At 43.6% G+C, this 17,332-nt stretch overlaps 1 protein-coding gene across 3 annotated transcripts in view; it reads right to left on the bottom strand.

The window, feature by feature from the left end:
- Nucleotides 1-17,332, bottom strand: part of Camkmt (calmodulin-lysine N-methyltransferase) — a 382,235-nt gene that overhangs the window by 66,379 nt on the left and 298,524 nt on the right. For 2 of the 3 annotated variants that reach the window (XM_052186505.1, XM_052186506.1), the window contains exons 4-7: nt 11,275-11,335; nt 9,465-9,519; nt 8,342-8,405; nt 1,097-1,163 (exon numbers count right to left, since the gene is read on the bottom strand). In XM_052186505.1, coding sequence (XP_052042465.1) covers nt 1,097-1,163; nt 8,342-8,405; nt 9,465-9,519; nt 11,275-11,335 — 247 coding nt within the window. The remainder of the gene's footprint in view (nt 1-1,096; nt 1,164-8,341; nt 8,406-9,464; nt 9,520-11,274; nt 11,336-17,332) is intronic. The other variant, XM_052186507.1, reaches the window with a different exon arrangement.

Here is a 17,332-nt window from a genome sequence, read left to right as displayed (position 1 = left end):
TCCTGTCCAGAAGGAGATGGCTGTGTGTGCCATGGAGGAAGGGCTTCCCCACGTCTCCCTCCCGAGTGCTGAGACTACAGAGTCCTGCCTTTGTGCCCAGTATCACGTTAGGTTTTATCCATTGTGTCTGGTCACCCAACTGCTTTTCTCCAACTAAGCAGTCAGGGTAGGCAAATGTCCTCAACGTGAAGAAACCTTAAAACCCCAAAGGATGACAGAGTAATAGTGAAGGAGGAAGTAATTCCAGATGGAACTGTTACTGTAATAAAACCTGTAGTTAAACCCACAAAGGGAAAATGAACAGAAACAGCCAATTTACGTGGAAAGCACTGAAGGGTGCCATCTTCCCCTCTCCCACACCAGGTCAACTGGCCACAGGGTGGGATTGCAGAGGACACTGTGGCTCTGGTAACTGAAAACAGTGCTCTCAGCCTGGAAGAGAGGGAGTGGAAAGGGACCGGACACACCTGGACTGTGAAAACCATCACTGGATCAAGGTGCCTCAGCCTCGGCAGTATTGGTGTCCTGGGGCAGATGCTCTTAGGGTCTAGGGTATTGGGGGTTTGTTGTGCTTTGAAAGCTGGCTAGGAATAATCTCTACCATTAGACATCAGAAGCATTAGAAACCAGTAGTGACATTGTTTGCTCTTGTCCTAAGGACAACTACAGCAGCAACAACAACAACAAAAAACATTCTCAGCGACTGCCAGAATCCCCTAGGGTGCAAAACTGCCCATGTTGAGGACCACTTAAGAAGACTAATTTAATCTGGGCTTTTCCCAACCTTGTACTGAATAATCTTAGCTCTGAAGCGACCCTAAGTCAGTGTATAATATGCTATCTTGAGTGTTCGATACTATTTTCATTTTTGGTGCTCTCATCTATGAATGGAGTGTCCGTCGACCTGTCTCATGGGAGTCAGACAGGATTAAATGAACTGATGCACATGGAAACGCCTGACAGGACAGTGCCTGACACACAGAAAGTTCTCAGTTAATGTTATTAGTATTACTGTGTTATTAATAAGCATCCATAGCATCAAGAAAGCACTTTCAACTGGGACGTTTTAATTCAGACAGGATGCAGAGTATCTTACCGACTTGATATTTTCTGCGTCTTAAACACTCCAGTCTTCTTATTGCTTGCGATGATGCTGTTCACATCTACAGGGCACAGTTAAGAAAACTTCTGCAGCGATTATCGACTGACTACAAGAGAGAACCTACAAAGACTTTGGCTTCTTATCACAATGGGATCAGCATGAGGAAAAGGAAGGAGCTGCCAAAGCTCTGCCCCCGTGAGATGCTAACTTACCACTGGCAACATCTTTCCATTGACTGGCTTGCAAGTTTTCCACCTGTGGAAGGACCATCTGGGCAGCAGCATGGTGGGGCCCAGAGGACAAACGCTAGAGGGCACTGGTGGGGAGCATGAGGTGCTATGCCACTTCCCAGGGGTGTGTGTGGGGTGGAGGGGAGGTAGAGCAGGCATCCACTAACAGGTGTCCACCAGTCCCCAGGAGAGCGAGCCCAGCCTGCTGACTTTCCAGTGCCCTCAGTGCTTGTAGGGGAGAGGTGAGCTTCAGGGAGAGTGTTGGGAGGAGGCAGACAGGGGTGTGGAGAGAAGCCTGGGAAGAAGAAAGTCAACCTAGCGAAAGGTTCTTGAAGAGCTTCTGCCTGCAGTCATGAGCTTGCATTAAAGGAGTCAGGCAGAAGAGGCAAGATTAGATTAGAGGTACTCTGTGCACCTGACGCGCAACATCGAAGACCCTCCAGTTTCAACCTAGGAAAAGCTGGACTTGAGGGCCACCGTGGGTATAGGTCTTGTGAAGGCTGTTCCTTCTCTCTCTGCTCTGTCCCCTGGACTGCCAGAGCCTAGCGAATTCCCTTCCTCAGACACCCAGAAGAGTTCCCATGGCCTTATTTCTGTACTGACCTCTGTCTCTGGTTTCCCCAAAATCCCCTGGCCTTTTGATTTCTAAATACCCCCACCTCCTCCTTTATTTGATGTGACACATTTGCTATATGCACTTCACAATCCCTCTCCTGGAATAAGGCAAGTTTAAATAAATAGGAAATAAAATAATTCTAGTGAAGGCAGTAAGCTGAATGAAATGGGACCCATGGCGAGGGCCCCAGGCAGACAACGATGTTCCCCTACTGCTCGGAAACAGCTTTCCCGAGTGTTGAGAGCACACACTGCCCGAGGTCTCCCTGCCAGAACAGAACCGCAACCGCGGGATTCTTAAACTCCAAGCTCTGCTGGAACCACCAGGCACACCCATTCCTCTCAGTGAATAAACAGGTACTGTGGTAGCTTTCTTCCCTCAGGAGTGGGGAGGAAAACTCAATTAGGTCTCCTGATGATGGGCTTTGTTGAGGTTTACAAAAGTGCGGTAATGCAGACTTTCTTTTTTTCCTGGGTGAACTTTCCTGTATGCAAATTAAATACTGTTAAATTACATTCATTAAAAAAAATAAAGGAGACTAATTTGCCTACTTGTTTTGATTAGCTAAAATGGCACACCGGCCTACGGCTTCTGTCTATTTTGGGAGTGCTCTAGATGAAGCATCTTGCAGGAAAGGATGCCTGACATCTTCATCCTGAGAAGCAAAATTAGTAGTCAACTGTCAACTGTTTTCTTATTAAGTCCCCTCCCCAAGCCACACCCTACTCTGCATTTCCATGGTATCCAACTGCCTGCCACAATGTGCCCAGCACACCTGTAGCGTCCTGTGAGTGCATGACTACTCTATCAAGCAAAACATATTATTTTGCTAGTGGAGGTAATACTTTTTTATAAAATAGTCACAGGGAAGTTAAATTATATAACTCAAAAGAGCTATTAATAATTTTTAGTAAACATCTTAACACTATATACTTTATACAATTTATAAACTTGTGACTCTGGGTGGTCAGGCCCAGAGCAAGCATGGATATTTATATTCTAGAAGTTATTTTCTTAATGAAAAACTCACAGCAGTACTTAGGGTACCTTAATTTTTGAACTGGGCAGGAAATACATTTTGCAGTTTAGAAGGGCTTTTAAAATATCTTTAAAAGAAGCACAAAGAGAAAAGCTGGCAGGTGCTATCTCAGAACATCGCCTCAAGAGCCCAGCCTTTAGGGCCAACTGTGATGGTCTTTCTGAACGGCACTGTCCAATCACAGATTTTATCACCCCCCTGTGTCACCTCAGCGTAATGAGGGAATCCAATCAAACGGAGTCGACATGAGCAGGGTAATGCTCTCATGACAGACCCAGTCCTGCTCTGTGATCTGTTCCCACCACCCAGAAGATCTCAATGGGTGGGACTGGGGTCCACACAGCCCTCCTGTGACTTCCGGGTGAGGAGGAGCAGCTGCCCCAGCACCCTTGTCAGGGCAGCTGCCCGGTGCCTCAAAGAGAGTTCCACCTCTGCTTCCATCCTAAACAAAGCCCATGTCAGGAGCACTCATCAGCTTAAATTATCAGTTTATTTTTATTCTTAAATATGTGTACCTGTTTACAATAGCAACAACAGTCTTTTAGGTCAACTGCATACCTTGTAGGAATGTAAAATACTGTTGATAATGCTAGCCTATCTGTGTAATCAGTAATTGTATTTATCAGTTGTACATACGTTTTGTATTAGGTTATTCTTCTTAAATTTATTTGTTTATTTAATGTGTATGGGTGCTTTGCCTATGTGTGTGTGCCTGCGTGCCTGTACCATATGTGTGCCTGATGTCCTTGGACACTAAAAGAAGACATCAGATCTCCTGAGACTGGAGTTATAGACAGTCTGAGTGCTGGGAATTGAACCTGGATCCTCTAAGAGCACCCATACGCTATCTGTCTGGCCCCAGTATTGTTCTTAAAAAAAAAAAAAGATTTCATTTAAACTATATATATATATGTGTCTGGTCTATGTGTGGGTTTTGGATATGTGTATAGATCCTGCAAAGACCAGAGGTGCTGGATCACTCCTGGGGCCAGGAAGAGTATAGCCTGGAGAAGCCGGATAGACTCTTAACTGCTGAGACAGCTCTGCAGCCCAGTATTGTTCATTGAAAATATTTAAGAAATAATAACACTGTGACCCATGGGGCATTGCTTTTTTGGTTTATGTTAGCTTCAGTTTCATGGGGGGGGGGCAAAAGGGAGGGAAGAACACTAAGAGTATAACATAAATCCTATTAATTTTGATCGATAATGACTTTACATGCTCAAAAGCAGCAATTTTTTGTTTTGATTTACGGTTACATTCTCTCTCTCTCTCTCTCTCTCTCTCTCTCTCTCTCTCTCTCTCTATCTATCTATTATTTTATTTTTTTCAAGGCAGGGTTTCTCTGTGTAGCCCTAGCAGTCCTGGAACTCGCTCAATAGATCAGACTGGTGGTGAGTCTGCTTGACTCTGCCTCTGTGGTGAGTGCTGGGATTAAAGGCTTGTCTGGATTTACTCTACTCTTAAATCCATTCCTTGCTCCAATTGGATTGAGAAATGACACGCAGGTGCCACCAGGTACCTTTCTGCCTGTCAGCCGCCCCCTTCCCACTCCCTGCAGCAGACGCTGTGGAAACAGGAGCATTGTTTTGAGCACTGGGATAGTGTGCAGATACCATCACAGGGTGGGGCAAGGCGGGCTGTTTGAAGAGGATCGATCAGTGACCATGCCCAACTGGCTTGCTCACCTGCTCTCCTTTCCCTCCTACCTTCCCTACCCTCCTTTCCTCTTTTGCTTTGAGACAGGGTTTCATGTCACCCTTTCTCTCCCTTAGTCTTTTGCCATTGCTACATTTCGCCAGTTACATCTTACTGAAAACTTATTACATGCGAGTATTTAGGGATTTCTTGCTTACTACACTAAAAGAGAATTAATTAAGGGCATTTTTTTACATTACTATAAAATAAATTTGAGGGGCTGGACAGCTTGGTCATTAAGAGCACTGGCTGCTTAGATTCCCAGCACCCACAAAGTGGCTCATAACCATCTGTAACTCCAGTCCCAGGGAATCTGAGTCTCTGCTGGCCTCTGCAGGCACCAAATGCTCACACCAAACAGAGATATGCATGCAGGCCAAACACCTATATTACAAAATAAAAAATAATAAGTAAAACCAAATTGAGAGCTGGGTAAACCAGAGGATTCCATTTCCAACTTATCCTTTGAAATCTTGAGGGTGCAGAAGAAGTGCTATCCTTAGGGAAAGGTGGTTCTCAGGATGGATTGTGAGAACAGAAGAAATGCTATCCTTAGGGAAAGGTGGTTCTCAGCATCGACAGCTCTGGATTAAAGCCAGGGAGGTACCTTAAGGACCAAGGAGAGACTTAAGGAAACCTACTCATGAGTCTGAGAAAACACTCAAGATATAAAACTTTACCCGCTTTACCTCAATTCTTAATTTCTTTTTAAACATCTCTTTGCATTAAATCTCAGATCAAGAGCTAGCTTTCCAGGGTCAAGATTCAGAGGCCTAGAGACAGAGGTGACCATGGTACACCTTAGGGAGATGGACAGCCACACAATTGGCTAACCTGCTTTTGTAATATACAGGACTAGTCTCCTCATCACCTCACACACTAAAAATAAGTCAAGCTCATTCTATGTCTTATTCTTTCTCTGTCTGTCTGTCTGTCTGTCTGTCTGTCTCCACCTCTCCCTCATGTCTCCACACCCTCAATGGATCTTTATACTTAAAGTCAAGCTGAAAGTGGAATAACAAAACATGCTATTTTTCCTACAAAAGAAAATTAAAAAATAAAAGTCAGAATGATAAGAGACCAGTAACTAAGACTAGCTGGGTTCATTCCATTCTGAAGCCAAGAACAAGAAGACAATTCTGAAATGATGAGGCTGACACACAGGCTAACACTCAGCTGATGAGCGAGACTGCCAGCTCGATTTTTATCATCTCTCTGGTATGTTCATTTGTTTCTTAATGCGCTCGTCTTGCCCATTAAGAATAATTAGCGGCTTTGCCTAGAGATGTGCTGGCTTCAGACGAGGTTTCTCCCCACTTGTTGTTACTGGCATCCACCTTCACTTTTTACAAAGTGATTTTTGGATAATATCCTACGATTGCTGTATAATTTGAGCTTCCTAAAATTGTAAAGGAAAGACATAAACAGTGATTCCCGAGTGAGTTGTTTGATCTATACGCTGCATCGGCACTGTGTGATTTGACGAATAATTTATTCTTACAGAGAGGGGCGCACAAATGGGGGGGGGACTCACTCATATTAATTCACTCAGCAAAACAGATTACAAAGCATGCCTGTTGCAAGCTGTTTGCAAATCAACAACAACATTAGTATTAAAAGCAGGAAACCACATTGCCAATTTTAAGGCTCTTGCATGCTTTTTTCCCTTAATTAAAATAAATTAGATCTACTTACAACAGAAAAAAGGCACACAAACATGGAAGGAGAACACCATAAAACCTGAACCCTATCTGGAAGTCCTCAGAGATGAAATCAAATGCATGGCCAGTTTGGGTCTGCATCCTGAAAGGACCTACTTCATCTACATTGTAAGGTTCTCCCCTCCTGCCCTTTGGCACCCCGCTATATTAAACCCATTGTAAAACCCAGCACAATAAAGCTCTCTCAGGGCTGAGCCTCTGAGGACCAAATGTTAAAAATCCATTTTCTTGGGAGGGGGCTGTACCAATCATTTCTTTGAAAGGCCGGCAGAGTGAATGGCAGAGTCTGAGATTTCCTCTCTGATTTCAAGAGCTGGCTTGGCATCTCTGCTGTTTAAAGTAAAGGTGTGATGATAATTAATGACATTAGCCTCGCTTCCCTTCTTTGGAGTCTCTGTAGATTAGCTCAATAATAATTTTAGTACAATTAAATTTACATACTGATTCCAGATGCTTCCCACAGTTTGATGATAAAAACTTCTAATTGATTTCTGGGGCTATTAAATAAAGTCACTTGCTGACTTCAGGGCTACTGGGCCCAATCTGGAAGTTTCCGTAATCAAAACATCTCTGTCTCTCTCTTGTCCAATATTCCTGTTTTTATACCCTCAGAAACACCATGTAGGTATGAGCTGGCGTACCTGAGAGCTCACATCGCTCTCTGCTCCCTAGCAAGGAGGAGCACAGTCAAAGACAGAGAAGAACCCAGAATGTAGGCGTGGATGCGACGGAGCAGTAGCATCCGTCCTCAGGAATATTTAGAAGAGCTTGCCACAGTCTCAAGATCATGATTAAAATCTGATGTTTAAAAAAAAGGGAAGCACCTTTTGTGATCTCTTTCCTTTTGGTGTGAAAGGCCAAGGTTGTGATTGGCTGTTTTTCCTTCCTGAATTTTTTTTTTTAAAGGGCTATCAGGCAATTAGCTGGGTGGGGCTCTGCAGAGCTCACAGCTGCTGCAAGGCATTAGCCACCGACCGCTTCCTCCATCCTCCTGCGTGAGCAGCTGACGGAGCCGCCGGCAAATTTATTTAAAAAAAAAAAATTACAGAATGGAGGAAGGAAGCAGGAAAAATCCAAAATAGAAAAATAGGCTTTATATAAAAGACTACAAAATTCAAAGCTGCTTCATGCCCTTGAAGGGAGTAAAAATTCAAATAAGAGTTCTGTCTTCCTCACCAGGTTCAAAAAATAAAAAATAAAAATAAAAAATAAAATTCAAAGCAAACAGATCTTCCACGTTCCCTCTCTGTTTCTAACTGATGCTAACTGCCTTTGAGCAGATCAGCTAGACTGCTAAAGTAGCCAATAACTTATACTGGCTTCCTTAGTTCAATTTCCTGAACTCTGTGTACATATTAGTAAAGCACAATCTAATATAATGTGGTTTGAACTGTAATAGCATTGCAGAGAGGGAAAAAAAAGGAGAGATAGCTTTTTAATCCTAAATAAAAGGAGATGACTAAGAGGTGATAGCTGTTTCTAGTGGGAGATATAGGCAACCGCTTAGCAATTAGCATAGGCACAATGTGATGGGCATGTGTAATATCACACACACAGAGGCTAGATGTTAATATTTACAAGCAACATCAAGTAAAGTAAATAATAATTTTAATCTTCTTGGTGCTGGAAGATCTTAATGAGAATAAAGGAGCAAGAATGTTTCAAAATTATGAAGATTTTGAATCGCCTCGAGAGGCACGCAAAACACAGACCCTTTCAGCGAGCAGTGTCTGGAAGCCTCTGAAAGGGAAGACACACACAGTCGTCCGCAGGGAATTCATATATTGCTCGTTTTTCTTAATTACTGATCATGTGTATGAGGAGCTCTTTTTAATACCCCGTGCTGCTGTCTGTCTTTATGTCGACTGTTACTCAGCCTGGGGGCGGGGCAGGGGGCGAGCACAACGAACCGGCTTTCTATCTGAATAAGGATACTTCTGATGGCCTTTTCATTCCCATCAGTTAGCAGAACTTCTTTGACATCTGCAGAAATAGCAACCTGGAAGGAAGGGAAAAAAAAAAAGGAGCAGGCAAACAATGAGCAAACATGCTTGTCTGTGTGGAAGTGGGGACGGCAGTGACAAGCCTTCGGTATCATGATTCCTCACCTATTTCTCTGTAACAATCTTCAATCTTTTTTCATTTTATGTCTGCATTATTTTAATCATTCAATCAAATCAGTCAATACTTTTATCATTCCATTTGCGGGAGCCTCTATCTTGCTATCATTCTGTTCGGTAATTGCATTGTGACAGCGGATGATGGTATTCTGAGAGGCTTTCATTTGTGGGCTTCTGTTTATCTAGTAGAGCCATCATACAAGGCTGTCACTCTGCCTTTCAGCTTGCTTCTGTCTGGCTGCCTGATGCCCTTCATATAACTTTGTATTGCAGGCAGATGGCTTTGTGAGGGTAATTTTTTTGTGAGCTTTGACATGCTCGCACATTGGGCTGTAACCTCGACACATTGTATAAGAGCGACAGGTTTGTCAAATGCCAATCAGTGTAACAATATGCTTTTATTTGTAGAGACATAAAAACTTGTCTAATGCACTGTGCTGCTACATAATATCTCCTGAATACATGACTCAGAACCCAGAGAATGGGGAACGACGTTCCTGAATGGCCAATCTAATTCAAAAGAATCTAATTACTGAGCGCTCTGGATCATGTCTGTTGGTGTAATAATGCAGGCAAAACATTAGCAGCTATCTCATGGTGCTCCAACTGTGATTCGCCGGGCTATTCCTGTATCTTAGCAAATGGGACTATAATCTGAAAAAAAAAATGCTTTCCCTATAGCAAAGAAAGACTGTGCGAGGCCTGGAATGTCACAACAAGCGATATTGACTACACTGAGGTAAAATGCTTCTGCTCATGGAGGCAACCATAAAATCAATATGATCCGAAAGTAAGTCAATCTAGAAGGTCTCTCAAGACCCGGCAGCTTGACCGCAGCTGATGCTGTTGACGCTTCTCTGACCCAGCAGTTGGAGGCCCTGGAACATTTTTCCTTTTGTTTTCCCTCTGAATGGGATTGGAATTGAGAAAAGACCTACCATGAGGCCAGCCAAGCATGTCATGCCACCCCCCAGCTCACACACAGCAAGGTCCCTGGAAAAGAGAAAGACATGGTAGAACCCATACAAATTAGATGGGAACGGCCAGAGCCGTGTATATGTTACAAGAACAAATTGCCATCTGCAGTCACCACGACACTGCCAGGGAGTTGTGGAGACACGACTGGCCTACCTCATGGCGTTTTGCGTTTTAAAAATAATTATGAAATAGAAAAGTCACAAAGCAGGCAGACCAGTGGGGGTTCCCTCATTAGTGTTCGCTGCAGCATTACCACCGCTGAGCTGAAAAATCTGAGAAGGTTCCCTTTTTTCCCTTGTCAATGGCGCTGTCTTTTAGGACTAAACTAGCTAGAGTTGCGAAAGATAATTGTTAGGAAAGGATAACAGTGTTAATCCACATTCATGCCTTCAAAAACGGTTAGAAGATATGTGAGTGCCTAGGAACTTATATTAGAGTCACACACAAGGCACAAATAAACGCAATCCCGAGGGGCTTGTTTTGTTTTGCTTTTGTTTTTTTAAATTCTAAAACCAGCTGAAATATTTTGGAAAGCTGCATAAACCACCCGCATAAAGCACAATTACCCAAGAGCATTTAGTAATTAACACTTAGATCACAAATTGACCCCAGCACAGCACAGCAACTAAACAACGCAGGGCTATAATATGGCTAACCTGGGCAAGCCCAGGCCGGAGTGGGACCAGGCTCAGAGTTAAGGCTTAACCTGTGGGTCTACACCTACTTTCCTCCTTTGTGCCTAAATGTCAGCTCTCCTGTGTGACAGTCTCACCCTGGCCCACTGCTTGCTGACTGCAGCTTGGGCACAGCCCAGATGATGGAAGGCCAGTGTCCTGGGCGGCTGTGTAGCCAAGTCTCAGGCCTGCCCTCTGCACACGTGACGTGCTTAGACTCTGAACACTACGTGTTCTCTCCAAGTTTGGGAAGTTTATGGAGGCAAAAAAGCAAAATTAAAGTGTGTGTGGTGGTGTCAAAAGAGGACATTCATATTAAAAATTATTTTAATATACATTTAGTTATTCAAAGTAACCAGATTGTTTGGTAAATATCAACCCACAGAGCTTCAAATATTGCATGGTATCAACTTATTCTTTTAAGGACATACAGTTTAAACACATCATGATCACTAATGGCTTGTTATAAAATGTAATGGACTGAAGCTTACATAGAACATTCATAAAATAATAACTAAAATTAAAAAAAAGCCCAAACCTCTACTTTCTGCTTGTACCAAAGATCTCCAGAATTTTTAAATAAAAGTTCTTTTTCCCCCTAAATCCCAGCCATGATTTGATGCATAATACTTAAAAGTATTGATTTCTGTAGTATGGTAATTTATATTATACATATTGTCATGGACACAAAAAAATACCTTTAAATCCAAAACATCTTCAATTAATAGCTATAAGGCATTTATCTAATATGTTAGTGACCTTTGTAGCAGAAGTTACAGAATGTGTTTATTGTGAGGATTTCTTTTTTTGACCTTCACAATCAGCAAAGGTTGATTGTACCTCCACTTTTGTTTCCCCTAAATCAAAGCGAAATAAAATGCTCTGAGTAGAAATCAAGAGCCTTTGACAGCCAGCCAGAGCTGGCTGTGTGACGTTAGCCTGAGGGCCATGTGGGCGCCTCCTCAGGAGCAACACGTGTGCATGCCGAACTCTTTTTCTTTTTCCTCCTTTCAACAATTTACAGTCTGGAAAATGTAGGACAGGCCATTTTCAATAGGCAGATTCAATGTCTGAGCTCTTTGAATTGCAGACTTACCTGAATATATGACTGTGCTTGAGGCAGTAGTAAGCCAAAACCTCCTCAGCCGGCCAGATACCTGGAAACACACGATGAGAGACTAGGGTTAGACAGTCCTGTCCCCCAGAGTAGCTTCTAAAGTGAAGGCTCAGCACTGCAGCTCCAACCAAACCTGACAGCATGGTCCCTCCCAAGTGCCAGATCATGACTTTCCTTGGCTGTTGTTTTTATATTGGCAACAGTTATGACCTTTCCCAGCAGAGCTGCCTCTAAACTTTGCCAAACTTCAATCACAACCAAACAAAATAAAACAACCAAAGAAACCCACTAAGAACCTTACAGATAGCAAAACTAAGAACATTACAGATATCAAAACTTAAATGTTGATGCTAGTTCAAGTGGATCTTAATCTTAGTTATACAAAATTAATACATGTAAGTTGAAGACTTGCTATATGTGCATATGCAGCTCCTTTTAGACCAAAAAAAAAAAAAAAAAAAAGAATTAAAATCATGTTAAGGAGTAGATAAAACTGCCGAGGTCATTCTATTTTCCAATACCTTTCCATATTAATGCTTTAAAATATCCTCAAGTCCCTCAAGTCCTTCATTTCTTTAATTAAAAAACCAAACTACAGTATAAAATTAAGAAACATTAATTTCACCAACTTTGGCATCCTTTACACTAAAGTTCATGGTCAGACATTTCCTAAAACCATCACTTACACATCTATTGAGAAGACCCGAAGTTCAAGAATGGATATGACTTGCTTCTAGGTAAAGATGTTAGAACTCACTAGTGGTTGTCATAGGATGGTTGGATTATATGTGCTTTTAATTCTTCTCACTATACTTTTTTTTGCATTTTCCAACATTTATACAATGAGCCTACATTACCTTAGATATGAGAAGAACAAATAACCTCATAAAAATTATGGTTTTCTCCGAAAGATCAGACTCAACCATCCATCCTTCAGTAAGCCCCACCCCCTCTCCACCCAGCCTTCTGGTTTGAGTTTAAGGAGATTCCATGGCCCTGGGAAAGAGCAGCCTCCTCTCAGCACCCAGCACTCAGCTGACAGGCCTTGCCACAAAGTTAAACACATTGAAAATATTTGATTTTTTTTCTCCCTGGATGCATCTCCTACTTTGAAGAGGAAGAGCTGGCTTCACTAAAGCACTGACCGCAGGAGAACTGGGCAGGTAAACTTACTACTCCAACTTCCCAGCATTTTCAAGAGAAAAGACAACTTGGAAGGGAAGGGGGGGCGGGCAAGGAAAACCAGCAAGAGGTGTTTAGAAACACATTTAGAGGGAAGGAAAAGAGGTGTGGATGAGTGTAGCTGTTAAGACCACAGATTGCTTGAAACCAGTCCGTTCTGGCTCTGGTCACGGCTCTGCCATTTGCTGGCCGAGAGACTTTGGATAAGTTACTGACTTGAGTTTTTCATCTGCAAACCGTAATGACTGCAATGCCAACTTCACGGGATCCCTGCGAGGATCGAGTGAGTGTAATGCATGCAGTGTGCCCAGGGACAGTTCTGAACTCATAATAAAAAGCACAAAGGAAAAGCTGGTTGTTACTGTTGGCCTCTCGCAAAGAGCTGAGGAGAGGATGCATGGGGCCTCAGCAATGTCCCAAGAGTCAGGACAGGTGGGAGAACGGTTTTTACCTTTGCTTTGTCAGGACCCCAAAGTCACAAGGCCTTGTACTTCCACACATAAAGAACTTCATAAAGGCTGAAGTACATAATAAAATTCTCTGAAGGAAGACCCAAGACACTGCTCTCGCTGAGTGGATATAATTACCACAAGAATGAATTTCTTTATGCCCTGAGTACATGGCTGTGAGGTTTTTAAAAAGTAATGATAGGGGAAAGGTATTTAACTAAAACCTAGGCCCCAATGAAGAGCGAATGTGACTTCTAAAGTGCAGAGTCTTTTCAATTCGTTTTATATTTTTTCCAGAAATTATAGAGTGATTTTTAAACTAAGTTAAATACAAAGATCAAAAGGCTAAATTTCTACCATTAGCAATATAATCACTGTTAATGTTTTAGACATCATTCCAAAAACCCTTCCTAGTCATAAAGGTATCTTACTCAGCTGGGATCTTGTCCTGCAGGGATGCAGTGACTTGATTTCACCCCCATCCATGAAGGCTAGGGAGAGTCTGTAGCACGGAGCCTACACTCCAGGTGTGTTATTTGTACAGACTGCCTAGACTGTGCATCTGCATTCAATTAACCCATTTCCTCTTAGCAGATAATTAAGTGAGGTTCGAAAGTTTGTAATAAGATTATAAATGGCAGCAGGAGTAGGACATACCTGCCCCTAACATTTTTTTTCCATACTTAAAGATGGAATATCTGGTCAAAAATTAAGGATAGGGTCTGGAGAGATGGCTCAGTAGTTAGCACTTGCTGCCCTTGCAGATTACTGGGGCTCAACTCCTAACACCCACATGATGGCTTACCTCCATCTCTAACTCTGGTTCCAGGGCATGCACCCACCTCTTCCAGCCTCCAGGAGCACCAGGCCATGTAGGCTCCACATACAGACATACAAGTAGGTAAAACACTCATACAGTTCATATACTGGTGGACAGCTGGAGCATCCCTAATGTGGAATCCAAAATACTGCAAAACCTGACATTTCCTGAGTGTCCCATGATGGTAAGTGGTCACATGCTCTCAGGTGACATCAGTCAAAGCACAGCTACACTAAAAGCACTGCAATAAAACCAACTTTGGACTACTTGTATAAAATACTCACGAAGCAGCTGAATTTCATGTTTACCCTTGGACTCCATTTACAAGATATTATGTAACCCCAATTTAAAATGACCCCAAATTTAAAATGCCTCTGGTCCCAGGCTGTTAGGATCTATATGTAATTGTCCTGTGTGGAATGCGTATGCTCCATGCATCCCCAGTAAGAATGTTCTGGGCTGGCTCTTATGACTTAAGCCCTAGATCATCTGTGACAGTGAGAGGGTTGAGGACCAATTGCACAGAATTGCCCTCTTACCTCCACACATGGGCAGCTGCACATGCTCCCCATCGTATAACCACACAGTAATAGACATTTTTTAGAACATATTTGTTTCTTCAAAGCCTTTCCAAGAGGTGGCTTTATCAGTGCTTTAAATGACTAATTTTGTTCATGTATGCTAATTATATCCACAGTGGGTTTCCTTAGAGTATTTTCACAATTATACACATTTGCTGTTTATACTGACTCTATCGCCCTCCCTCATCCCCTTACTGCTTTGGCCGATTCTCTTTCTAGTCCTTCCCCTCTTCTCGTTTATTTTAGCAGTTGATGACACTCACTGGGTTCCATTATGTTGCTTACAGGATCCTGGGTGAGGGATCGTTCCCAGACCACGGCCTCTCCACTAGAGGCTACACCACTGAAAAAGATGTCTCTCTCCCCTTCCACATCATAAAGCCCCCATAGATACTGGGGTGGGGTGAACTCCTTCCCACTGGCTACTATTGTGTCCTATAGATCCCCGCAGGCCTCTTTGGTCCCTCTTCCCTACACAGCAGGATGCCACAGGCCCAGTCTTGCACAGGTCTCTGGCCAATAACCTCAGCTGCTGTGAGGTCAGTGGTACGATGCTGATGCCATGCTCTGAAGACCACACACCTCACAACACACCTTCCTCCATCTCTTACCTTCTTCCTGCACCATGCCCTGCAGTGTCCTGTGGTGATCCTTAGAGGGAGTGATATAATTATTCTTGGCTGAGCATTCAAAGTGGCCAGCACACATTGGCTACTAATGAGTTATGTAGTTACTGTGGTCCACTGTGAAAAGAAGCGTTTCTGGCCAAAGCCAATGGCCGCACTAATCTAGGGTATGAACACACTTATGTCAAAGTTACTCTGATGGGCAGGTTGTGTTCACTTAGCAAAACCATAGCCGTTTTTGCTTCCCCACTAGGACCTATGACCTCACAGCTGTGAGTACTGACCAGGATATGGTAGACGATGTAGATTCCCTCCTGAGGAGCAGGTCTCAGATCTCCTCCAGAGTGACTGCTACCTTTGTGACCAGTCTGCCTCTATGACCCCAGTGGGCACTTGTTCTGTTAGTCAGTAGTGGAGTATGCAGGGTGGACAGCCAAGTAAGACAATCGTGACGATTCCTCCCCAAGCAGACCAAATAGCAGCACACCATGGCACTATGAGAGCTATTCAATCCTGGTTCCAGCTTGATTCCTCTGTGTCCTAAAATGGACGTGTGTGGATGATGCCTTTAGCCATTAGGTCTTATCTATTCCTGGCCGGCAAGCAACAGCCAGGGCAAATGCCTGTTACTTTATTTTAAATAATGTTAAATTTTAAATAATGTTACTTTTAAACCCCACTATGTTGCCTCTCATAAAGAAGTCAGATAGGGCTGGAGAGATGGCTCAGCGGTTAAGAGCACTGACTGCTCTTCCAAACGTCCTGAGTTCAAATCCCAGCAACCACATGGTGGCTCACAACCATCCATAATGAGATCTGACGCCCTCTTCTGGTGTGCCTGAAGACAGCTACAGTGTACTTACACATAAATAAATAAATCTTAAAAAAAAAAAAAAAAAAGAAGTCAGGCAATGGTGCTATGCATGAGGTTACAGTAAGGATATAAAGTCATGGAGTGTATGTGGATGGAAGGAGTGTAAGGTAAAGGAAGAGGAGGGGGGCACGGATGGACAGAGGGGACATGGATGGACAGAGGGGACACGGATGGAGAGAGGGGACACGGATGGACAGAGAGGGCACAGATGGACAGAGGGGGCACTGATGGACAGAGGGGACACAGATGGACAGAGGGGTCATGGATGGACAGAGGGGACACAGATGGACAGAGGGGTCATGGATGGACAGAGGGGGCGCGGATGGACAGAGGGGTCATGGATGGACAGAGGGGTCATGGATGGACAGAGGGGGCGCGGATGGACAGAGGGGACACGGATGGACAGAGGGGACACAGATGGACAGAGGGGTCATGGATGGACAGAGGGGGCGTGGATGGACAGAGGGGTCATGGATGGACAGAGGGGTCATGGATGGACAGAGGGGGCGTGGATGGATAGAATGATCCTTCAAAGAAGAACCTCAGGAAATCCTGTTCTGAAGAGAAGGATGTTTTGATGTTCCAGGAGTAAGGCTCCATCGTGAAGAGAAAGGCACAGAGCGAGACAAGACAAGGCTGGAGGGAGGGGAGGGACCAGATCACACAGGCTCCAAAGGCAATGCTAACATTTTAAATCCTTCTTAAAATCTATGGTTTAAGCAACAGACTGTTGGATCTGACTCACATTTTACACGTTAATCCTGGATAGTCTGAAGAAACCTGGTTGACCAGGAGCACAGGGAGGCAGGATGAAACTGGGTAAGGACCTCCTCATGTCCCTTGCCACTGCCTTTGGGGCCTTAACACTCCCTGTATCTAATGACCTAGTAGATCTTGTCAGCCTACTTCTCAGAGACATCTCAAATCATCACCACTAACCCTGATCCAGGAACTAACTGGCAGGGGCTCAGGAGTGTTGAGGGTCTCATTCATGAACAAGATGGTGGACAATGGACAGATGCATACGTGAATTTCTTCCCATTTTCCATGAGCTGAGGTGGCTGATATAATGAGGTATTAAACACCAGCCTGGGGGAGCCTGCACTGAGACATCACCACACACAGAGATACCGGGACTTATGTAATGTCACCTTTTTGAGTTTCAGAATCCACATCTGCAAAATGATAGGTTTCAGTCAGATTATATCCACGGGGCCTTCACCCCGTAAAGACTACAATAGAGAAAGAGGCCTCACCTTCTGGACTTAGATGGAGTTCATCTTGAGTCCTTGCTCTTATGGATCCGTGACCTTGGCAAGGTGCTTAACCTTTTAAAGCCTCTTCATTCATTCATGGGACACACAGTTATTAACAGCCATGCCTGCCTTAGAAGCCAGGATATTGTAGTAATTAAAGCAAAGCCTTCCCCTAAATAGCTTTAATAGAGGCGGGAGACAGTAAATAGAAGTTCAGGTGCTAAGCAGTGCTGTAAGGAAAGGAAAACA

The sequence above is a fragment of the Apodemus sylvaticus genome, chromosome 6 (genome assembly GCF_947179515.1).
Source record: "Apodemus sylvaticus chromosome 6, mApoSyl1.1, whole genome shotgun sequence".
NCBI lineage: Eukaryota > Metazoa > Chordata > Mammalia > Rodentia > Muridae > Apodemus > Apodemus sylvaticus.
This window is presented reverse-complemented; position numbering and strand designations above follow the sequence as displayed.